The sequence below is a fragment of the Nothoprocta perdicaria genome, unplaced genomic scaffold, assembly GCF_003342845.1.
Source record: "Nothoprocta perdicaria isolate Ctin4 unplaced genomic scaffold, notPer1 scaffold_141, whole genome shotgun sequence".
Taxonomy (NCBI): Eukaryota; Metazoa; Chordata; class Aves; order Tinamiformes; family Tinamidae; genus Nothoprocta; species Nothoprocta perdicaria.
This window is the reverse complement of record NW_020454550.1, coordinates 110,679-135,845: the sequence shown is the minus strand read 5'-3', so window position 1 is coordinate 135,845 and position 25,167 is coordinate 110,679. Positions and strand designations below refer to the sequence as shown.

Here is a 25,167-nt window from a genome sequence, read left to right as displayed (position 1 = left end):
CTTATTCATACACATGTACAGTCATTATAAAATGATTGATATTACAGAAAAAGCACAGCTTCTCAGCCATTAATCAACAGATAAAATCCAAACAATGTTTGCATACAAAGAATATTTGAATTGCTGCCTTTGCATTACCCTCAAGTGTGTATATGTACAACCAGCACAGGATACCAATATTTTGCTATCTATGCACATGGATTACTAAATTACAATGAAGAACATACTGCTTTTACACCTATTCAAATAAGGACAAGGCAAATAAAATGATTTAAGGAAAAAAAAATCCTTTTCCTCAGAGGAAAATATGTTTTTTGTCCAGTTTTTGTCCAGACCTGAACAGGTCCAGAACCTGTTAGCAATCCAAGTTTATCAGCACTTGGAAAACACACTTAAAACTCTCCCTGAATCACAGCTAGAAGTGAGGACATTTTGTTTCAAGGAATATTTTTAAACTGGGCATGTAACTGAATTCCCTACTAGAATCTGAAGCCTCAATTCTAATTTTCCACAGAGGCCAAAGAGATCACTCCCCTGGCCCAGGGGACAACAGATTTCAGACGGGGCCCTGGCATGAGTCTCACTGTCTTTGCTCCACTATGAGGCATAGTAAAGACTGGAAATTCCTGCCTTCAAGGGCTGAGCAGCTTCCAAGAGGCGCAGCCCAGTGTGACAGTCAAAAACGGCTCTCTCCAAAGCCTCCTTGTAGGTCAACTTCTTCTTCGTTTTGGGGCATGTTATAAATTTAGCATATAATTTTTCATCTTTCAGTTTTGTAGCCGTGATAGAATCAATAACACCATTCTTAATGGCCTCTTCCATGGATAACCTGGAATGAGATTTTGGATCTATCAGGCCGCCAGTCAAGTACTGGTACTGGAGGCAGCGGCCACCCGTTTCCTTGTCCAGGACATTGACATTCATCGCTTCGATAGCTGACATAGCCGTCTTCCTCACAGGGTGAATGATCCCAGTAAAGACCAGCTCACACTGCTGAATTTGCTTGGCACAACCATCATCTATTAATTCCCGCTGCAAAGCTTCTGAAATGCTGTACCTCTTCCCAGTAAACGGATCGATTATGCCCCCTGTACTGATCTGAGCCTCGAGACACCGGAGGGCAGTAATTCTGTCTACCAGGTTTTTGCGTGAGGCCTTTAAAACTGGAATTCTTTCATTGGTTTCAGAAAGCCAAAACCCTGCGATGGGACTGCTTAGGTCTTTATTTGTTTGAGAGCTGCTAGCTAAAATGTCACCAAACTCAATGGCTGTGATGAGACCTTCCTTGTATCGATCAACTAATGCTTGCTCAATTCTACCCTGTTTTAAGGCCTCCTCAATATTAAACTGTACGCCAGTTTTAAGATCAGTAAGTAAAAGAAAAGAATTCCCTTCGGAATCAAAACATGTAGACTCTTTCCAATCAAATTCCTGCTTTGAAAGTTCAAGATACGTGGCTTTATCAACACAGTTTTTTTGGTAAGCCTCATACGAGGTCATTTCAGCCCCTTTTTTGATGTCTACGACAGAAATTTTATGACTTTTATCTGCTGATGGGCTGCTTATTTTCCTTTCCCCCACTGGAAGGAGAAAGCATTTACTGTTCACACTGAACACGCACATTTTCAGCAGATCACAGTAGTACATAGCTTTCCTGTCATTGGGATTGTGGAAGCATTTTGCATTGCTAGAAGGTTCGTACAAGAATTTTAAAACTGTGTTACTAATCAAGCCAAGCTGCACGGCGATTTCTGGAGGGACACGGACACTTCTTACGGGATCAATGACTCCTCCACTTGCAATTTGGGCCTCAAGGATATTTTTGCCTTTTTGCCTTTCTAGAAGTCTAGCTTCCATAGCCTGATACACAGATATTAATTTACCAGAACAATAATATCCCAAAACAGCCTTTTCTGCCTCGAGCAATCTACTCCGGAATTCGGTATCTGCAAGCCCTCTAGCAAGTGACTCATCGACAGAGAATTTCTGACCTGTGGTGGGGTCAATGATGAAACCAGTAGCTGCCTGGGCTTCCAAAAACGCTAATGCTAATGCTTTTCCTATGATTTTCCTCTTTGCAGCTACAGCAAAAGAGAGAATTTCTTTGCTGGATTCAAGGTACAGTCCAGCTATCGCTGTAGGCTTGGTTAGAAAGTTTTCCAGACTTTTCTGAACCTCATCGATAGTCTTCTGCCCTGAAGAGAGCTGCTCAACAGTGAGCCTGTCCAGAAGTTTAACTTCAGCTAACTGTCTGGCTGTTACATCATGCCTGAGACCCTGAAACTTAATATCAGCACCCTCCCCCATAAAATATTCCAGCTGAGTAGCATCATGGACAGCTTTCAGAATCTCTTCCCCTACGAAAGAACTCATGTTTGCAAAGTCTTCTCTCCTAAACCCTTCAGATGTTTTGCATCCCTCAAACATTCTCTCTTCGTTACCAAAAGTCTTGTCATTTTCTTGTTTTAATGTTGTAACTTCAACATGCATGTCATACTGCTTGTTCTTCACTCTCTGTAAACAGGAATTTTTTGACACAGTGAGAAAAACCTCTGGAGAACTATATTGCACATAATTCAATCCCAAATCCACCACCAGAGAAACTGCATGAAGAGTGTGAGCAGGAGTCAGAAATGAGAAACGTTATTAGCGATGGAAAGCACAGACATACAGTTAGCTGGAGTTGTGAAATGTATTTGCCTTTTCAAATATTTATTCAATATGAGGAATGTGGCAAGACAAAGCAACAATAACTCTTCTGGGTTTGTTACAATATAAACTTAGTGCTATTAATCAAAGTTTATTTTGACCATTATCAGTATCAAATCCTATTTTGAACGCAAGCATTTAAAAATAAATAATGTGCTTGATATGTAAACAAGCTGCTGTAAAGGTTTAATAAAAATCTTGGTGTTGTGTAGGAGTGAAGTGGCGCCCTTCACCAAGGCAAGAACATAAGAAAGAACACAGAATAGGTAAAAGGAATACCTAAAAAACCCCGTAGAGACAGCACTAGGGAGGCAAACGCTCACAAAATGTAGTGTGTACCTCCAAGGGATGCAGTTTTACTAATCCTAATTCATGCTTCATGTCTTCTCCACATCTAACAGTTTGCCTGGAGCTGTGGAGGTTTATGTCTCTCCGCTTGTCTATTTCTGAGATGCCAGTAATTTGGCTGGCCTTGTCAAAAGTGATCTGGAACTGCGTGCTTGTCTGAGACACAAACTCCGTGAAGGACTGGGGACTCGCATCCTCTTCCAGGGTTTGGTTGATTCTTGACATCTGGAACTGCACCTCTCTCGGTACCGCATCATCAGTGCTCACGTACACTGTGTTTTCCTCTGTTTGACCAGATTTAAAACCTGCTCTCTCTTGTTTCTGCCTTAACAGGGGTGACCCAGGCTTTGCGTGCACATGGAGCTGCTCAAAATCCCTGGCCGAGGGCTCATTCAGGTAACTAAAATCATTTCCTTTCCTCTCACAGCTCAATTTAAACCCGGAATCTTTGGTATCGTGCTTTTGCTGGATTTCATTCTGAAACGAAAGAAACCTTTGCTCGCCCTCCCGGGGCTGCAGGTCCATCTTCTGTTTCAGGTTCTCAACCACGCGCTTCTGCAGCTCCAGCTCCTCCTCGAGCTTCCTGCGCTTCTGGAGCCAGTCCATTTCGGCCTGCTTGCCCTGCTGCAGCTGCTCACGGCAGCTCTTGAGCCTTTCTTGCAGCTCTTCAATTTGCATCTTGTACAACATGATGTTTTCCTCAGCCATGTTCTTTTCCTGCTGAAGAGCGACACATTCCAGCTTTATGCCAGAAATGTCTTTCTCTGTGATACTATGGGATTCGAGTAATTTTTCAACTTTTTTCCTAAATTCCTCTGCAGAGTGTTTAAACTTAATGGATTCTTCCTGAAACAGAACCATCTTTTTACGTGCCGTTTGTTCATCCAGGGTCTTCTGGTGGAGTTCATCCTGTAATTTTCTAAGTTTACTGGTTAGCTCTTGAACGTGAGCTTGCTGCAGTTGTATTTTCTGCTCGTTCACTGTCTTTTCCATAGTTAGAGCATTCACTTGTGCATTTAGATTTTTAACCTCCAGGCTAATGGTTAGGGTGGAAGCATTTTGCTTATCATAATTTTGTTTGTATTCGCTGACCAAGGCTTTCGTTTTTGCTAGCTCATCCTCCAGGCTTTTGACCTTACATATGAACTCTTGCTCGATTATTGTTTGCTTGTGCAACTGTTCGTTCGTCGTGCGCAGTTGCTCTTTGAAACCATCTGCTAGTGTTTTCAATGCATCGTTTTTCCTCTGAATACTTTGCTTTTCCAGATTGATCTTCTCTGACTCCATCTGAATTTGTTTCATGAGTAGTTTGGTGTCAGTATTCCATTTATTAAGCTCCTCTATCTTTTGCTTCGATGTTTCGGATGCCTGGGTGCTTTTGACTAACTTATCTTTCAGCATCAGAATTTCCTGCTGGTTTTCCTTCTCTGCTTTTGTTTTTTGAAGCAGTTGCTCCTGAAGGTTCTTATATTGCTCTTGAAGATTGCTCGCTTCTCCTTTGCACGACTGTGTTCTGTATTCAGCTGCCACCTTCTCTTTCTGAAGTGAACTGATTTGTGAATTTAGCTGCCTTATCGTGATTTCACTTTTGGCCTGCAATCTATTTAATTCCTCTATTTCTCTTTTCAGTTGCGTCTTTTCCTGCTGGGCAGATTTCAGCTCCTCCTGATAGTTCATCTTAATTTTCTTAAGATCTGTAGCTTCTTGCATCACCTCATCAGCTCTATCTGTTGTTCTGTGCAGCTGCTTCTCCAGCTCTCTCAGCTGTTGCAAATATCCCTGCTCTACTTGGTCTCTGTCCTCCAACTTAATTTTTAGGCACTTAAGTGCACTGTTGGCTTCATCTAATTTTTCTTTTAATAAGTTAGACTTTTCTTCTGCTGATGATTTCTGAAGCTCAATTGCATTCAGTTCATATTTCAGGTCTTTAATGGTTTTATCAGCTTTTCTGTTGGCAAGACTTAGCTCGTCTATCTTCTGTTTCAGCTCTTCTACTTTCTTTGCTTCTTGTTTATTCTGGAAACCTGCAATTTCAGAGTCAGTCCTACACTGGCTGTAAGTAGGCAGGACAGTTTCTCTAGTTACAGAATACCTGCCTTCAACAACCTTTCTTCTAGCTTCAGTCTTCTCCTTTTCTTTCAACCTTATTTCCGACAAATATCCTTTAAATTCAAGATCTTGTTCCATTTGCTTTATTATTTTCATGAGCTTCTCTTCTCCTTCGTTTTTTTTCTTCAGCTCCTGCATTAAGCACTTTTTTTGGTGCTCTAAATCATGAAGATTTGTGTCTTTTCTTCTCAGATGCTCCTCAAGGTTTCTTCTAGTAAAGGTGCTTTCCTCTAGCTGATTTCGGAAAGCCCGGAGGTTTTCTTCCAACACACTCCTCTGGGTGTCTGCCTGGAAAATGAGCTGCTTCACACGCTCCAACTCCTGCTTTGCCTCTGCTCTCTCTTTCTCGAGGCCCTCTCGGTCCGTACGACACTGTTGTGCCTCTTGCTCTGCTTTGTTCTTCTGCAGGCAGAGCTCCTGCATCTCCCTTCGCAGCTTCTGCTGCTCCCTTTCAGCAGCTTCCCTCAGCTTAGGGAGTTCCTGTTCCGTCTGGAATTTTTGTTTCTTCACATCCTCCAACGTCTCCTCAAGTGCTTTTATCTTTCCTACGAGTTTCCTGTTCTCATCAGTGGTGCTCTTCTGCTGTGCCATTAGATCTGAATATGCTTCCCGCACTGAGGCTTCCTTATCCTTTAAAATCTGTAACGGAATAAAAGAAGTCAGAATCAGCTTTGCACAATGCAGCACATGAAAAACGTTAGGCTCTTAGAAAAGCAGAGTGGAAAATACTTACTCATACACATACGTATGTCCACAGAGGAGGACGAGCAGTTCCCACCACCATCACCTTCTCTTCACACAGCAACCATTAGCCAAAGAGGAGACCCTTCACGACAGCATCCACTGAGAGAAGTCCTGCAGACCCTCGCTTCAGCCAGCGGCCTCCTAGCACTTAGCAGAGCAGCTTTTGCTGCACACAGTGAGCCAAACCAAACGTGCAAGCACAGGCAAGGAGAAGGTGGCTGGCCGGTTCGGGATTAGTTTAGGAGGAGTTGGAAGTATTTAATGCTTGCAAGCCAAAATCACACAGAGCAGTTCGCAAATCACCTCCAAGGAAAGGGACGGCATCAAGAGCTAGAGTCTAGACGCATCTCTCTGAGATGTGATCGGGGAGCATCCAAGCCCCAGCGCACACGGGCTCCTCAGCGCGCTCCACAGCCCTCCACAGGGCAGGCCCTGTTCCACGGGCTGCCACCTCTGCGGGTGGCAGCAAGCCGAGGAACACGCTGCGAACACGAGGCCTGGCAGCAGCCACAGCCCCTGACTCCAGGCACAGGTCACCTTCAGCAGCGCTGCTACCGCCTTCGACACCAAGTGTGGCCAGACCCCGTTCCTGTGGCCCTAACAATACGGCACGAGGGGAAATTCCAGCTTCTCTTTGCTTTTTTTGGTTTTTTTTTTTTTCCACAAACAAACCTTGCCTTAACAAGCTTAACAAATTTAACAAATTTACTTGATTTTTCAGATGGCATGTAAAACTTAATTCCTAAAAGGCTAATGCAAAGGCAGCTTTTATCACTTCCTCCGTATTTCTCTTTGTACCTCCATGTGGACAATTTTGAGCAGATCCCAAAAGATACGAAACATTCAGACTCATTTCTTAACAGAGTTTAAGCTCTCATGCACATGAAAATTACACATTATACTTGAAAAAAGACATTTGAAGATACCGACACAGACCCAAATTGTATATTTCTTTTTAGTTTCCACTATTTCTAATCAGTATGGCTGAGCATCAGCTGGATGGGGAAAAGGATGGCAAGTAAATAGCAATAAAAAATGAACACAATGAAAATATTTAAGAACTTAAAATCATTTATAGCATCTCAAAATGTATAGTAATTATATCATGAGTGTATTATTTAAATTATGTTCAATCAGATTTAAATCAGCTTGACCTTGGCATAATTGGAGATTCGAATGTTGATTTATATTGATTAAAATTATTTTTGTGTTAATTGATTTAGTTGTATTATATAAAAATGCTGGTACCTCAGTAATATCTGTGCTCCTTTTCTCTTCATTATCACTGGCAATCTTTTTGGGCCTTTCTTCTTTTTCAAGTGAGTATTTATCTCCTGTACTTTCACAGGCTAATTTCTGGAGTTGGCTGGTTTTTCTAAGCACATTTGTGCTATGACCTTTATCTTCACTCTCCATTTTTCCATCTAGCCATAAATCTTGGCCTTTCTGACCTTCTTCTAATTTGTTTTCTCCACTCGACTTGCTCACGCTTATATTTATGTTGTCCAAACAATAAATTTCACCGCGCAGGATTTTTTTGTTGCTTAATTTCTCATCGTGACTCAAAAGCCTTTTTCCTAACCCTTGTTCTGAAAATCCCAAATAATTTACTCCTCCAGAAATGAATTTGGAGGGGGCTATTTTACCACTTAGGCCACCTGCATTTCCCAACAATCCTACACTTAAACTGGCATCACTCTGCATTGGAGACATTTCTGAATTCAATGTATGTGACGGAGAGGTTTTTGCCACACGATGATTTTCTGCAATGTTCCCTGAAGATGTATCAGAAGTCCCTTGAATTTTACTCTTGCCTTTATTTGGATTCAGAGCTGATATTCCTAGGATCTTATTTTCTTCTGAGAAGCAGCTTTCCTGCAGAAACGCTCCGTGCACCTCGTCAGCATCCTTCTCTTCCCTCCCAGAAACTCCTGCCTTGCTCACTGGTTGTAAGCCTGATCCCCCTGGATTTGCACTTGCATTTCCACTGTGGGCTGCCAGTTCTCTGGAAGAGGATGCAACTTTTTCTGAAGGAACTGCACACCTCACAGCTGATGAGGAGCCAGCTTTTCCATCACCCACTTGAACCTCATCCTTTTCAGAGCTGAAGGTGTCGTGGTTACTGCTTGCTGAAAGGCAACGTCCCTCCTGCTGACTTTCAGAGCGCCTTCTTGCTGCCAAACACTGCTGCACATGAAGGCTGACAGCCAGGGCACGCTTCCCAGCTTCCGGAATAACTTCATCTTCCTGTGTGGTTAGCTCAAAATTCATCTCTGATTGCATTCCAGATTCTTCCTTTGCTGGAGCATCGCTCCTCACCTTTTGTGAAAAATAGTTTTCATTGCTTTTCCCCACTGTTTCCAGTTGGGATACTTTCTTTGATATTCCCTCTGTTTTCTGGCCGACTCCATTAACAATTTGCTGATTTAACCTTTCAACAGGATCAATGCTAAGACAGCTTGCAACTGCAACAAAACCATCTTCCGTGCCCTTTTCTTGTTCCTTACTTTGGCTGCCTAAACTATTGCCATGCACTGTCTGCAGCTTATTTTCTGCGTCATCACTAATGCCACTCTCTTGACTACTGAAATTTAAAAATTGTTTTAAGGCTCTGTCCATTTGGATTTTATCATATGTGTCTACCTGCATGTTTAGTTCATCTTCGGTACATGTCAATTTGCTGGAAAAGTTGTCTTTTTGCAAATATTCCACATCCATCAAGCTCTCATTAGCTGCGCTTTTCCCTCTCAGTTCACTCCCTTCATTGCATCCCAAATGTGCAAGGACTTCAGTTGGCTGCACAGGCTGCTGGGGTTCCCTCTCATCTGGTAAACTCTGAGCACGACAGCACACGGATTAGACTGAGATTTCAGGGAAAGGATGTTATTTCGTGTCTATTCTAAAGGCTGTTACTGAGAGTTAGGAAAAAGACTGACAGGAGAAAATCCTGAATGATCACAGGAGATTTCAGAGTTCTGATCCCAGGAAAAATAAAATATTATTCCCCCTTCGAAAAGGATTGTTCGTTTTCTGATTTGCTACCCTGATTACAGGTGAAGAGCTCATCAAAACACCTTGAGACTGGGAACATGCTGAGGTTATCTCCAAAGAAGCTATCAAACACTCAGAGCTTTGGGGTGTTTTGGTCTCATTGCCTCTTTTTTCTTTCCAAAAAAATAAAAGCAGTCCTGGGTATTGAGAAGAGACCCAAACTTGAGAGTTTAAAAGATTCCACTTGCTCCTCTGCAACATGAAGCCAGCCTGTCAGCCCTCAAAGGACACTGGCTCCCTCAATGCCTTGTTTCAGTTTTTAGTCTATGGCAGCATTAGTATTATTAGTGATATTAAATCCTCACTTACAAGGCTGCTTATTGAAAAGGTTTCTATATTTCCATGTGTATGCTATACCACCTTATGATATGTTAAAATCATCACTTCTGTCATGTTATTTCTGTCATTAGTTTGTTCTGAGGTATTTACCAGCAAGAAAATGGAATAAAGACAAAGACAGCACCAGAATTGCATAACATTCCTTCAAGAATTGAGAATGTTAAAATATATACCCTTTTATTCACCAAATTTGGGTAATTAATATAATTATATATGTAATTAACATAAATAAATGAATAAATATGTATATATATATTCACGGTGTATAGATTATACTAAAACATGATAAGCCTTAAAGAATGCTCATATAATCACTTTCAGGAAGAAATATACTTGCAAAGAATGCAGAGATTAAATGTATGAGGGTTTTTTTTGATTATTTGGAACAGGGATTCTGCAGCAAGTATTTGTTCTGGGTAACTTTTGTCTGCTCAATCTTAGTAAGTTACTCTCATTTAGAAGATTCAACATTAAGTATAAATAAAGTGTTATCTGACCTCAGAGTTAATAAAAAGAGAAGAAAAAAGAGAGGATGCTGCATCTCCTTAACCCCAAAATTTCCTTGTATGCTGTAGGTGACCCAGGATGCATATTATGGAACATTAAGGTTTAAGAGGAATATGCACCCTGAGTTTGCCCTCAGCTTATTGCTTGCATAGGCCTTAGAGATCAAGCCCCATGATATTATAACATTAAAATGTACTGTATGTAGCTGCATCTCCAGCAGAATTTACTGAGTCATACAATCCTTTCATTTGGAAGGACTGGTAAAATGTCAGGATGGCATGGTTGTGCTTATAGGAATGATAATGGTATAATCTAATACTCCTACCTTCCCCAATAAAATTCAGTGTATCAGGAATTTTAGACTTTTATATATGCTAACTTTGTGACCAGGACCAAAAGGCAGATAACTCTGGGTTTGTCCAGAATTCAGTTCTTCCTGCCTGTTTGGTTGATTGCCTTTAAGGGGGTCACCTACCTCCTCTTCTTCCAGTCTTTTCAGAGAGTCGCCTGCAAACTTAATGTACTGGGTCATGAGGGTCACTAGGGCAGTATAGCGAGTCCGTAGGTCCATGAACTGCAGGGAAAAAAAAGGAGGAAACAGAGAGGAAACACTTACTGGCTTATTCTTCAAGAGGGTAACACATGGGATCTGAGAGCCCATCCTGGTTTTGATTCTACAAGACCTTCCACAAGGCAGGGCCCTTCCTGCAGGGTACAGGGCTGGGTCACCGTATCGGTGACCAGGTGACATCAGCCGGATTGATGCTCCTGAACCAGGCAGAGCTTTCTGGAAAATCCAGGCTTAAACTCAGCTCTGGTCTAGCATAAGGGAATGAGACTAAAACTACAGACCACAAGTAGAAGAAATGAGACAGAAAGAAAACGTTTTGATTTCACAGTTACTTGATTCTTGCTCCCTTTAGGAACATGTTATTGCAGGGACAGGCAGTACTGACAACCCTTCCTCCCTCTGACAGTCACCAGGGAGCCAGATTTACCACATAAATGATGCCTCTGAATCTGTCACAGTGTCCACATGTAGCAAGGTCCAGCAAAAATGAGCGCTCCCACACTTTGCTGAGACCCAGACACAATCCAAGAGTAATTCTAAACAGTTTTACTGATGTTCATTTCTCAAGCTTTTTTTTTTTTTCTTTTTAAATAACGAATTCTACATCCCATGAGTGTTTCCTCCATTTTTCACACTGACTCAGAAAAATGCTTTCCCTCCCAAGAAGCTTTTTACCTCTTGAATAATGAAGTCTGAGGAGCTTTGCATTCTTCGGCGCTTCACTGGAGACTTCTGCTGCGAGTCGACCATAGCTCTGTAGGTCATAGTCTGCAACTCATAGTCCTGTAAAAAGATAAAATACACAAAATGATCGGTGTTCTACGTGATACAGGCCCTAAGGAAAGGATTCTAAGAACATGTATTTTTTTTTGTTACCTTCACAGCAGCCGAGTACTGCTCAGAGTATTTCTGGCATTCATCTATCTTGCTTTGCTTCATTTCAATCTCAGAAACCAACATCTGCGAAATATGCACATATAAATCTTCAGTAGGAAAAAAAATATTTTTCTGGCTGTATATATGGCCATTATAATTATGGAATTTACATACTATGTTTATTTCCATGTGGTCGCATAGGCAATTATGTGTTCAGGTCTATGGCCTGGGCTTGTTAGGTTTACAGCATAGAAAGAGCCCCCAAACCCTGTCAAGTTTAATACCTGCTGTATGAACTTAAAAGGGGTTATTTCATTTCAGGAATACAATAATTTGTTATTCTGTTTGTTATTTAAGATGCATTTCCTTCCTGCAAGGTGGAGTTGTTGAGTTTAGCCCCTATTCCATGAAAATATCTACGTGGCCATAGTCAGCAAGAGCAGCACTGAATAAAATGAGGCATTAAGGATGCTCCAGATCTCTATGCACTCTGTAGGGCTTTGCCCTTTTGCAGACTTTAGGACCAAAAGGACATGGTCTGTCAATTGTCAATGAGCAGTAAATCATATGTTAACTGTTAGCAGTGTTGTAAAAATCGATACAAGAAAAATGGCAGGGATCTCAGATTTTAGAGTAAGTGTTGAGGGATATAACTGCTCAATTTCTAAAAAGTAAGTTTAACATCAGTGGCTTCTACTGATGTTTTAATTCTGTTTCAGTCCTTCATCACATCAGTGCTTTCCTACTACAAGGAGTCTTTCCTACCTTATGCTGGTTGAGTTGCTTAGCCAGCGCTTTGCTATTTTCTGGATGGATTTCTTGAATCTTTCTCTGAGTATCTTCCACTTGCTGAATCCAAGTATCCAATGAATTGTAGGTATCTTTGTAGTATTTTAGAGATTTATTAATACCTTCTAAGTCACGCAGCCTGGTTTAATTTTAAAAGATACACAAAAGGAGAGAAGATAAACATAAAAGATAAGAGTAGAATATCAAACTAAATATTACCTTGAAGGCTTCAGGTGTCCTAATTTACCTAGTACACCAAACCTACTAAAATAACAGTAAGTAAATAGTAAATTAACTTGTCAACCACCACAATCCCCAGCTTGATGATCTTTTTAATTTATCATAAATGAAGCCCAGGAAAAAAACATTTCACAGAGGAAACCCTGCCTATGTTCTCCATTAAAGAGCTAAGCATCAGCTTGAAAACCCCATGAACACAGTAACCTCTAAGCATGTTGTAGAGGAGATCTCTGCAACAGCAATTAAAAGCATTTTAAGTGGAAAATGTGGTCTAGGTGACTTAAGCAGGCAAAAATAAAGCTGTGCTGGAGCCAAGTAGCAGCTCACCACAGTCTCTCTGCCCCTCACAGCACAACTGTAGCTGTGCTGAAGCCTTTGCGTATTCTAACGTGCTAAAGCAATTACCCTGCTTAGCTAAGCTCCTTCCTAAACCATGTTTCTGACCTGAAAAAGACAGTGCTGTGTATTTCCTGAAAGTGCTTTCAGTGAGAAATTCCACTGATGAGTGTTACTGTGTGTTCTGCGTACGGTTACTTTAAAAATCACTTAAATACACTGAATCCAAAAGACTGCATAGATATGAACTTTTTTTTATATTTTTATATGCTGATTTTGAACATATACTTTAGATCAAGCTGCCATTGTTCTCAAGATGTCACAAAAAGAATGAAAAAGAGCAAGCAAATGGAACAATATTGCTGGGGCAATTCTTGAGCATATTTCTAAGCTAATAACCACGAGAGGAAGGAAGGATCATCAGAGCTGAAGCCAATATTTGTACAAGCTTTGATTTAATGATAATCAGTGTCAAGCTGTTAGGAAGCAGCAGAGGGAACGTTTGCAGAAGGCAGTTTGTTTACTGCTACATCCTGCAACCCCCACAATCTGGCAGTTTTATGCTAGAAGTACTGCTCAAACAGTAATTTTTCAGCATACTCATTACCAAATAAACTCCAAGGAGAAGAGTATTTCATTCATGTGGGCCCAGTGAAGAAATAAGGACACTCTGGTGTCTCACAAAACTACCCTTCAACCATCCTTCACTTTCACCATCTCTCTTTTAACTTTTAACTTTTAACTTCTGGCAATGTTAAGTAGAGACAACCAGATGAGTTAATTGTAACAATTCAAGAGCACAGGAAAGAAGAATCCCTGACCTTAGGACATTTAACAAATACTTAAAAAAATATTCTGATCCATTCTGGCATTAATTTCTGATTATTTTCCCTCAGAAACAAGAGCAGCATAAACCACAAAATGATTACATATATTAAAAAAATACAAACCTGTTTTCAATTTGAGAATGAATATTTTGCCACCTCTCAGCTAACTGATCAACTTTTTCTTTATGCCAGTCAAAGTCAAGATCACGTTCCTTGTGCATTTTAAACATCTGATCGCTGATCATCTTGGCCTTCTGTAGCTCATCCTCTAAGGCATGGAATACTTCTCTCTTCTCATCTACTTCAGATCTCCATTGCTAGCATGTGAAAAATGGTAAAAAGTAAGTAATTCCTGAATGTTGGTACTATTTTGTAGATGAGTTTCTCACATGAGCAGTTATTTCTGCCTGTTCATTGACTGGAACGACGTCAGCATGGTTTTGTAGCAACCAATTAGACATAAATTCTAGGTGTCCTGAGCAGGGGGTTGGACTAGATGCTCTCTGAGAGGTCACTTCCAACCTCAGCCATTCTGTGATTCTGTGATGAACTGCAAAATAATTTTAGATAACACCATGCCCCACAACGCCTGCACCAAATCACAGACAGAAAATTAGCCTGCTCATCTGACCAACTGCAGCTTTCAAAAAACATAATAAAAAAAAGCACTCCAACAAAAAAGCATCACTCATCAACTGCAGTCTTTTTTAAAAACTACACGGTGTACCAGAACCAAAACAGCTGCTATATGAAAAATGCCATTATTTTTTGATTTGCTCATAAAAAGGTTATCACCCCAAACTTACCTTCAATGTGCCCATTAAATTCTCAATATTATTTTTGTCAGCAGTCACTGCTTCTTCTTCGCAGAGCTTAGTTTCATAAAGCTTTACCAGTGATTCCGCTCCTTGGGTGTTCTTAAGTACCAAATTTACAGTTTTTAATCTGAAAAACAGTAATCTCTTCTTAACTAAACATGCAATAACATCAAAACACTCTGTTTTTCAGTCTTTTCATGTCAGGGGGTAACTACAAGCCCTTTTATACAGCATTAGAATTGTTAATTCCCTTTTTGTTCATCCCTTATTCACACATATCTTTCTATTTAATTTATTTTGAAGTTAAAACTGTAAGATAAAACGTATATGAGGGAAGATGACTAATTACATACTTATCTATGTAAATGGAAGACATGGAATAAACTTGGTTCATATTCTGAATGACCACATTGAGTTCGGAGCGCAGAGTTGGGACTGAAGGTAAACCTGCAGCTTGGCTGAAAAACTCCTCGCATTTATCCGTGATCACTCCCAAGTCCTCTTTGAGTCGATCCAGCTCTTTCTTCAATTTCTGAGAAATCAAAGGTAATTGAAAGTGCTTTTATCAACTTGATGTGTACTCTACACATTATTCCCAGAATAGATAAAAAAGCATAGTAAAAGTGAAGCTTGTTATTTATTGGCATCTTTTTCCCCACAAATCCAAAGTTAATTTTTGCCTCTCATCCTTTCAAGGTGCACTGCTCCCCTCTCCGTCTACAGCCCATGATCTGGAGATGTCTGGTTTAAAATGAAACTCATTTTGAGAAGAAGTTCTTCCACAAATGCTCACCTCTTGCTCCGAAATCCTAAACACACTTTCGTGTAGATCATCCCTTTCCATAGGGGTTCTGATCTGCCGGATCAGCCGCTCCTCACAGCTCTCCAGGCGAAGTCTGATATTTCTGACTTCTGAGATGTAAAGATTGTAAATAGATTCCTCGTGCTCCTCTGTTGAAGGTATTAAAGGAGGGAAAAAAGCCACATTTAACTGTTATTTAGATTGCTGCCTTGCACTTCTATCTATGATCTTTCATTCTGGGCACAAGCCCCATCTCTTATTCGGACACTGCTGAACTCAAAGGCCGATTTCTCCAGTCGGGTAGTGTCAGGTACACGAGCGGAACAAGCCTCTGGGGACCTTTTTTCCACCTTGTCTTTCAGACACACAGGACAATACATTTTACCTGAGAAGAGCAAACTCTGCTGATAAAGAGTAATCAGCTTTACACTACTTTGTTCCTCTAAGTCATTAAGCACTTGTCAGTAAGTCACAATAGATACTTTCAGCTTTAAGTGCTTGTTGTTTTTTAAAAAGAAACAGAGTTAAGATGACAGTAGCTAAAAATATTTTGTGGGAATAGGAAAATATCTAGGACACTTTTCCTGCATAACTGTCACTCTCACCCAATCCCCTCCCAAAAATGTAAATCTGGCATGGGTTCAAAAAAATTAATCAAGCTGCATTGCAAACAGGCAGAAATAGCAGGACAGCATATCTAAATGTTAACTGCTATTGTGGAGCCTAAATTCTTGGAGGTTTTCTTTTTTGTGACTCTTTGTATTAAGTAACACTAGCATTTTTACATAGATTAATAGATCTGTACAAATCAAAACATTCTTGCACCTTCTGTACAATATAGTTGTGCCCAATGTCAAAATGATGGCTCTTTACCCACCTAGAACTACTGCATTAACAAGATCCATATGATAAAGCTGGGTATCCCCTACACCCCCATTTAGGCAGCAGAAATTCTATGAGGAACTGCACCCTCTCTGCTGTGGTCACCTTTTGCTTTTCTCAGCAAAGTGTTTTACCTCTTTCTGCAGATTTCAGAAGCTCCTCATAGTACTGCTTGCAAACATTCACCTCCCTTTCCAGCTGGGCTGTATCGGAGCTCGTAAAGATCCTGGACTCCCGGCTGTCCTCCACAAAGTCATCAAAGCGGGACTGCAGATTGCTCAAGACCTGCTGGTGTTCACCGGGCAACATGGTTTTTATCTGCAACACACAGATTACAAACCCAAGGAAAAGTCAGCAAAGATGTAAATGTCTGACAGCTGCCTGCAAGACCTTTTTTATTTATTTCTTAAATCAAAAAACAGTATTTTCCGATCTACTAAATTAAAAGTGAGTTTTGCTCGTCCTCCACAATAAACCCAGGAATATACGGGCATTGTGTGGGCACGGAAAATTGTCAATACTTCCCTGAAAGCTTCCCAGATGGTTGTTCTTAGGTGAAAGTTCACTTGATGGAAATCAGAACATGAGCTAAAAAACAAGTTTACTTTAAAATTCTTCTCCATCTTTAAAGCCAGCAATACTCTGTATTAAGCACTTGACATAAGAGATCCTTTCTCTACCTCTGCCATATGGCAAAATTGGGGCAGCCAGCACCAGTTCCAGAAGAAGGGCCATTTCCAGAATGATTTCACATGGCCTCTCTCAAACAGCAATGGGAGAAATTTGGAGTGAATGCAGCATTTGGGCTATTGCAGATTCTATTGCAAGAGCTTGAAGACAGATATATGCCAAGCTCGCCACAAAGTATAATATTAAATAGGGTCATGCTATACATCTAATATTGTAAACTTCAGGGATCTCACAAGGTTCTTTCAGCCAGAGATGATGATACTTCTATCTGTATCAGTATTTTGTTTCTAATCAATTGATACTAATTAGCTACTTATCTGTTCAAAATATAGATAAGCAGGAGAGTGAAAAAAATGCATTATGGTATAATGAACATTCAAGAGTAAATGCTGCATTTCTTCTATGAGGTTGCACCTCAACCTCATAGGTGCAACCTAGATAAGAAGAAGCAAGTATGTAAGGATGTAAGTATGGATGTAAGTATGGATGTAAGTATGGATGTAAGTATGGATGTAAGAAGAAGAAGCAAGGAGGGAGAGGTGGGAAGGGTAGAGGGAGATTCCACAAAGAGTATCCTTAGCCTAGGGAATCTAATGCTCCTCCCCAGATATCTTTAACATCTTTGCTTTCCAGAGATCCCGTCCCTCAAGGGACAAAAAGACGAGTCTGGGCAGATGAGCACTAAGGCTAAACTTAATTTTAATGGTTTAACCTCTCCTAACAGGCATCCCAGTGCGCTCACATCCTGGTGGGAACCTGTGCAGTCAGGAGCAGCTACTTCCACGGTAAAGAGGCGGGTTGATCTACACTGCTGATTATACCCCGAGTTGTGGGAAGCACAGCCAGTGGCCTCCCAGGAAAGGGCAGGGAGGCCGGTGGCAGGGCCGGGCAGGGCACCTACCGAGGCCACGTTGCCCGCGCGCACCGCCTCGATGGCGCTCGTCAGGTAGCGCCACGCCACCACGCTCTTCATGTCCACGTGCGAGTCGTGCCAAAGGGCCAGCACGTTCTGAAACTGCTGCTCGATCCTGCAACACACAAGCACGCCCCGTTTAGGTGAGAAAACCTGCTTGGCACTGGGACTGCTCRGAATATGAGGCAAAAATGAGCCGTTTTAACCTGGGTTTCATATAAATGAATTTTAGAAGACAATGGTTTCCTTGGGACAGACGGACTGCTGTTTCTCTACACAAACAAACCASAGCATTTGTACTACAAATACTTGACATACTCCCTGCAGTTCTCGTTCCGTGCCTACCTGTTGGCTGTATCTATTGCTTCTTTGTTKGGTGCAGGAACTGTGAAGCATACAGATGGAACCATGGCTTCGTTGCCACTCGGACTAATGACCTTCCACTTAGCACGATGGGAGTTGTTGGCTAACACACATTCATCGTCTTTGTAAATAGTTATCTGATATTAACARAAAAGCAGAATAATTCAATGAGCTAGGCATTCAAAAACACCTCTACAAGGCATCTTTGTCAGTGGTGTCAAGTAAGCAACRGAACAACAAAAACCAACAGTGCAACAGAGGGATTTGCTCCTGGTTACTAACGTGGAAGACATTTAGAGCCCGGTGTTTTCCAGGAACGTGGTAATTAATTGAACTTTAGCTGAATTCTCACGTCTGTAATGGATCTTAGGATATTCAAAGGTCTAACCTCAATTTGTCTATAGTCACAAATGGCTTTAATTGGGATGGAGGTTTTGAGTAGACAGTCYGGATTCCTTGGCTTCAGCTGAATTATTGCCTTTGCTCTTCCCACAAGGCCGGCTACTGTGCTCTTATACTGTAAGAGCTGCTCTTTTTCTTCCTAAAAACAGCCAAGAAAAGAACACATCATGAAAGGCGGCTAGAACACAGGGTGGGTTTTTTGATGCTATTAGGCTTTTTTCTGTTTTTTTTTTCCCCTCTATGTTTCTTAAAAGTAATGCATTTTCCAAGAACAGAAGTACTGTTCTGAAGTCAGTGGTTTCCCACAACATTCGCTATTGTAAAATTAATTAAATAAATATATGTTTAAAGGGCATGAAAAGCGGCCACTAAACAAGGACAATTGTGGCTATTTAATTAGAAGTTCTAAAACAGTCTCTCCTTTATTCCTTCCCTTTAAGGGAGCAATTGCAAAGCASAGACTTAAAATCCAACTACAACCCATACAACACTTGGCTAACTGTAATTCATATTAATAAGATCTGGGCATTCTTATTCTTACCATTGATTCCTGGACAAGGTCTTCCAGTCTATGAAGGCTGCTGGATCTATCACAACTGTATTTTCTGTATATGGCATCCTTTAGGTTCTTTAAATAGTCCATGGCCTCTCTGGCATCATTGAAAAACTAGGATGAGATAAATATTTTCATTATTCTCAAACAACCTGAAAGGTATACAAATAGCTACACTAAAAAGTGGGCTTCTTTCAATTTTGTCTTTTGAAATTTGATTTTTTTTGACTCTAGTTTGAAGTAAGTGGTGTACCCCATGACAGGATTTGTGATCTCATGTCCAAATGTCCACTCCAAGGAGGCGCTCAGCCTCGCTGCTTCTTGGAACAYGACTTACTTGCCATGCCATCTTTATGCACAACTCACTCAGCAGCTGCTGAGCATTAGGTAAGTACTGCTCCTACAGGGAAAGATTTGCTGAAGCGATTCTCACTTYCCTTGGAATTATAATTACTTTCACATTCAAAGCACATATAAAGTGTTTAAACTGTAGCAATCAAGCTACAGAACTGAGCAAGCCTGCTGGAGTGCACATGGAGGAAAAGGGAAACGGGCTGCAACTCTTGGCACTACAACACTGTATGCCCTTCCCTGTCCCCAAACTGGGGTCTTGGATGGGGCCACTGGAGAGGGAGATTCCTGTGAAAACCCTCACCCCCTCTGTCCCTGAAACCTCACTGCTCAAACCCAGAATTCTCCTTTCTTCCTCCTACCAGTAGATGCTAAAATCTCCCCATTTTGTATTCTTGTTTGCCCGTTTCCAGACTGATGGGTGACAGCACCKTCAATCATCCATGCCAGAAGACACTGACGACATTTAAATACTTTTTTTTAAATAGATAATGTTTTTCTAAACCAAAAATCCCATACTTCTTCCACCCTCATGTATATTATTGAGTAGCGCATCATTTGCTGAGTACACAGGGGTATAAATCAGTAAAACAATTTCTTGGAAACATCCCTTGTTGGGGTATTCTCTGCTCTGCCTGCTACTAATGCTGCATGTTCCAACTCCACTTGGCAGGACCAGGAACCACCATCTGGATGTTATCCCTTGGCCTTCAATAACCAGCCTCTTTTCCACACCCGATCACAGCAGCTTTATCCACTGCACTTCTGTGTAAAACACAGAGAACCTGGCTTCAATTTCTGATTCTATTTCCACTTGCAACTATAGCAAGTGGGAAAAAGACCTCATCAGATTTTCATCTGCTGTAAACTGAAGCAACTGTAGAAAAGCCAATGTAGGTGTGCTAACTTATTGTGGGAGTATGCCTCATCGACCCACTGTATATGACAAATTTCAATTTCATAACCATGATGAGAGAACATCTAGAATTTTCAGTGAAATTTGTGGACTTTGACTATAATGTAAGACATTTCCCATTTGTACTGACTCACTTCCTTACCTCGAAATACGCAGCATTTTCTCTCAAATGTTGTTCAACACAATGACAGAGCTGCAGAATCCAGCTCCACTGTGTCTGCATGGCAGCTCTATAGGCCTGTTAGGAGGCACAAAGAGGTGTTAAAACAGGAAAAAAAAAAAGCACTAACATGGTTAGGATTTAGGAGACAAAATAACATTGCATCTAGACCTGACATCCTTACCCATGAAAAGTGAGTTGCTACTAAAAAGAAATCCCCATTAGACATGAGGAAGTATATTAAAGTGACACTGAATACASACACACAAAGAACATGTTTTTGTAMAATATTTGTAAGCATTTGTAAAACTGTAACATTATGAGAAGGGTGTCTGCTACACTGCCTGCTAATCCAGTCCCCAGGGATGCACYGCACCAATAACCACCAGCAGAGGGGACTCTTGACAGCACCAAAGCAGGCAAAAATCTCCRTTTCTGAACTCTCAAACTCAAGCTAAAGGAATCTTTCTGTCGACTTTAATGAGCCTTAAACTGAACCATCAACGCACACAGATTATTCTGCACATAGACAATAATTTTTTAAATATTTTTTTAAAGAATTCCATAAAGATGTTCCCTTATTTACCACACACTGCCAATATTTAYCCTTTTCTTGAAAATCTACAGTGAAAGTTAACTGACATTGGAAACTCATTATAATATCTACAGTACCTATATTATTTCTTTTGCGAACAGAAAACTTGATTCAAGCCTGAAATAAATCACATCATCTAGTGACATTTTAACATCCAAACTAATTTTGTAATTTGTTGACAAAAAAAAAAAAAAAATCTAGGAAAACAGTCTGAATACTTAGCAGGAAGCAAGACTAGTARTAAGTGACTGGAAATGCTCTCCTGAAACTTCTTGCAGTTCAATGGGAGGGAAATCACATAAAGGTTATTTTGTGCCCTCAGTCTGCCAGTGCAATTTGTATCAATAATTACAGAAGCTTTATGCAAGTCCACGGGCAGAAATGTCTGTACAGACCAACTCGTTACATCTTAATTTTAGACTTCTGTGGGCTTTTTGTCTAAGCAATATAGACTCCAAAATGTAACCATAATTGTACAGAAATGCTTATGGTTTCTGGTAATTGAAAGACAGAGGAACGTAGGAGACACTGTAGGGTAAAAAAAAAAAGCTCCATTATCCAGCCCTGCCAAGTAATTTCCTATGAGTTAGCACTTCCCTTCTTTTCCCTCTACATCTGAGACCTATTAAATAATCATTGTTTTCTTGTTTGTGCCCTGTGTTTAATAACTTACCTCAATGGTGAGCCTGGCTGGGTGATTTTCCAGAAGCAATTGTTCAGCGATTTCTTGAACTGATTTAATGACTTCTTCTTTTTGATCGAGTTCTCTCATTAATTCCTTTTTTGTCAAAGAAGATAGAAATATTTTAGACATCGGTTAAAACATTACAGGTGACTTGGTTAATCCCTCTGGCTTATACTAGCAATACATACTGCATGGTATTCCTTTTTCCTTGCTATGTTGGTGTTCCTGTCGCTCCAGTCGTACGCAACCTCTTCCTCTTCTTTTTCATTGAGCCAGATCAGCTCCCTAGTAGCACGGGACACAAAGCTGTGAAGAGTATCCAGGTGCCTCTCCTGATTTCTTGAAGTGTTCTTTATGTGGGGAAAAAAATGCACAAAGGAGATTTATAAACCACTCCTTATCAAAGACAATGTGCACAGAGAAGTTGAACATCTGAAGAGATAGGACAAACTTACCAGCAGTTTTGCATACTGACTCTCCAGTTTGTGCAATTTTTCTGCATAACTGAGTTTAAGAGGGGCTGTCATTTGGATCTGTATTTGGTAGACGAGGTGAAAAAGACAACAAAAAGATTAGACATGGTAAGTTATTCTCACCATTAGCTCTCCTGATTTTATGCTGTCATTTGGAGATCAGAAGTAAAAATAAAGGTAGTCTCGGAAACCTGCACTGTTCTATTATTCATCCTTACTTTATAGGTCATTCGCTAAAGAAGAAAGGCAAAAATTAAGAACATGGTGCTTTACCTCACTGATTTTTGCTTCTTTAAGGCTAGATTCAAATTCCTCAATCGCTTTGTGGACGTTTTTGTGGTTTTCTAAATGGCTTTCAACACTTGGCAAATCTGAACCCCACTCTGCTCGATCAAGTTGCATCTTACAAAAAAATAAGGGGAAGGAAAAAGAATCAGTGATGATTTACATGGAATGAACATCAGAATTAGCAGCAGACTATTCCCATAAAGACTGTTACCTGCATTTCTTCCACCCAGCTTAGGAGGTCCTGGACAAATTTCATGTTGACTTCTTCTTCTGTTAAATTCTGATCCACAAAAGCTGATTTCATCAGAGGTTTTCTGATTTGTGTCAGTTTGACTGTTTGCAGAGTCCCTCCATCTACTCCCGTCACGTAACTTGGAACTAACCGYGGTGGGAGGCCCGGAGCAAAGGCCGGAGTGACGGCCGGCGTCAGCCTGGAAGCCAGGCCCGACGAAAGGCCAGACGTCAGGCTGGAGGACGTCAAAGAAGGTGTCAAGCCTTGGCTCATTGCAGCACTTAATTCTGGCGTTAGGCTTGTGGTAAATCCCGAGTTTAAGCTCTCAGTTATGCCCGATATCATCAGCTTTGTCTGCTCTGTTGTCAGCGCGTGCCCCTTGTTGTACACGGAAGAGCATTCAGCCCTTATAGCCACCAGTTCATCACGAAGTTTTGCAACCCTATTAAAAAATAAATAAATAAAAAGCCAAACTGAACAGAAAATCCCTTCAACTACTGCTTGTGAACTGCTTATGATGGTGTTTTCATGCTCAACAGAGCAGCAGTACCCACGCACACAATCTCTTAATATTTAAGCCGCACCTACATATTTATATGTAAGCTTTTCCCTCAGAAAGTATTTGCTGTATCACCTTATACACAAAATAATAAAAATGCACAAATAGCAGATGAACAAATGGAGCAAAGACCCAGGTGACGAGCACAGAGTGGCCCCTAGCATGTACCCTAGAGAGCTCAAAGAAGCATGAGCAAAGGAGAAATCTTGCAAGCCACCGCACGCTGCGGGAGCTCCGACACTCACAGCCCACTGCCGTGGCAGCTCTCACACGCTCCCTCTCACCCAGTGCGAGACGAATCCTGGCAGATTTTGGTGCCACTTTCTCATAAAATTATCCTGGTATYTTTCTGCTGAGAAAGTTGTATCTTTCTTCTAGGACTGTACATGCTCTCGTGAGTGAAGTAATGTTACCCAACTGTTTGCCTGGGAAGATTCCTACAGCTGTCTCGCCCACCTACAGAAATCTCACCTGCATTTCTTAAATCAAAGTTGGTGATTTCAGCTAAAGCACACCTAAAATGATTTCAGCTAAAGCACATGCTACATTGTTTTACACTTAGAATGCTAGTATACATTTAAATCACATTCTGATGAACTATTTTGTTTCCACAGATAAGTACAACAGATCCTCTTGCTCTCAATACATTTTGTGGCAATAATGCCCACTGGAATTCCTGGCAATCTCCAATTGGGTGCTCAGGACCAGACTGAGAAATGTGTTCCTAGCCATAAAGATTTAAAAAACGCTGCCCATAGTGGATATCCACAGTTTTTTCATATAAGAGAAGGCTCTAAAATACCTCTGCACAAGCTGGTCTGCTTGATAGTATTTTCCATCGATAAGGATCTGGGCATCGATGACTTGCTGCCGGAGCAGGTTCTCAGATTCAAGAAGATACCCAGCTATCTCTGCCTCATTTTGGAACTGCAGTCCTGATTCTAAACGCTTGGCATCCTAAAGAAATAAAAGAGAGTCATTAAAACCTGCAGGTAAACCAAAGAGAAAAAGAACCGTATAAAACACTAACTTTTCCATATTTTTTCATAATCTTAAAAAAATTGAAAAACATTTTATCTAATAACTAAAAAGAAAATCTATCGGAAATCGTTCTTGGCAATTTGGGGCGTTTTCTTAAGGAAACAGTAAGCTAAATGAAATAGCACAACAAAATGACCAATACCAGCTGTCAAGTAGGCACACAAGACCTTAAAGAATGTGTTTTTGAAGCAATAAGTGCACAAGCACAGCCCAGTGAAGTATCCTGACGGACTTACAGACTGCAGAGCGTTCCGGGCAAGGATCAGCTTGTCCTCACAGCTCAGGCTGTCCCGCTGAATTCGGTTTGCGATCTGCTGCAGCATCTCCAACCTGGGCATTTGGGAAAAACAAACGAGCATTAATGCCACTTACTACTCATGTTTGACTTTAAAAGAAAGAAAAGAAGAGGAAAAGAAAGAAAAAGCAGCATCTTTCAGAAAGCGACATGCCTGCCACCTTACCTAGTTCCATTTAAGGTGCCATTGCCAAAGCTTATACAAGATTTAACCAGTGTAGGGCCACAATTCACAGAAAGGAAATTCTCATTGGAGTCGGTGCTGGTTCGAGCCCCAGTGCTGCTGCTGAACAGCGAATCACTGCTGTGATAGCTGTAACTACTGCTGTTCATTTTCACATCCAGAGCACCGGTCTTGGGGCCTCTTTGCATGTGCTGAGAAACGGAAAAGACAAAACTCCTACAAAATACAGAGCTTCTGGGGCTGAATTTCCACTACTGGCTTTGGAAGGCGTAACACACCCTCTTTAAATAGGCTCCAGGATGCATATGCAAACCCAGCAATTAACCCCGTGGCAGCTCTTCAAAGGGCCTGGCCTGGGGCGAGGGACGTAACCTACTCTTGGCTTCCCTGCCTTGTGCTCAGGCTTTGCAAGTCCAGACTAGGCAGCAGCACTTGGGCGTCTCTAGCAAGCAGACCTGCCAAATACTTTACTTAAGTGTCACTAAACGTCTATAAGCCAAATAAGAAAAATCTTCATTT

The 25,167-nt window shown here is 41.0% G+C and overlaps 1 protein-coding gene across 1 annotated transcript; it reads right to left on the bottom strand.

The window, feature by feature from the left end:
• Positions 1-548: 548 nt before the first annotated feature.
• Positions 549-24,797, bottom strand: LOC112943147 (dystonin-like). Its single transcript, XM_026034274.1, has 24 exons — positions 24,631-24,797; positions 24,406-24,499; positions 23,931-24,085; positions 22,549-23,011; positions 22,323-22,451; positions 22,032-22,109; positions 21,765-21,926; positions 21,565-21,669; positions 20,279-20,374; positions 18,858-18,983; positions 18,303-18,455; positions 17,897-18,051; positions 17,540-17,666; positions 16,083-16,266; positions 15,058-15,215; positions 14,618-14,796; positions 14,253-14,391; positions 13,570-13,763; positions 12,020-12,182; positions 11,255-11,338; positions 11,054-11,161; positions 10,283-10,381; positions 3,049-5,805; positions 549-2,514 (listed from the first exon to the last, which is right to left on the bottom strand). Exons 1-24 carry the CDS (start codon positions 24,795-24,797, stop codon positions 598-600), a joined length of 7,992 nt encoding a protein of 2,663 aa, XP_025890059.1. The 3' UTR covers positions 549-597.
• Positions 24,798-25,167: the final 370 nt, after the last annotated feature.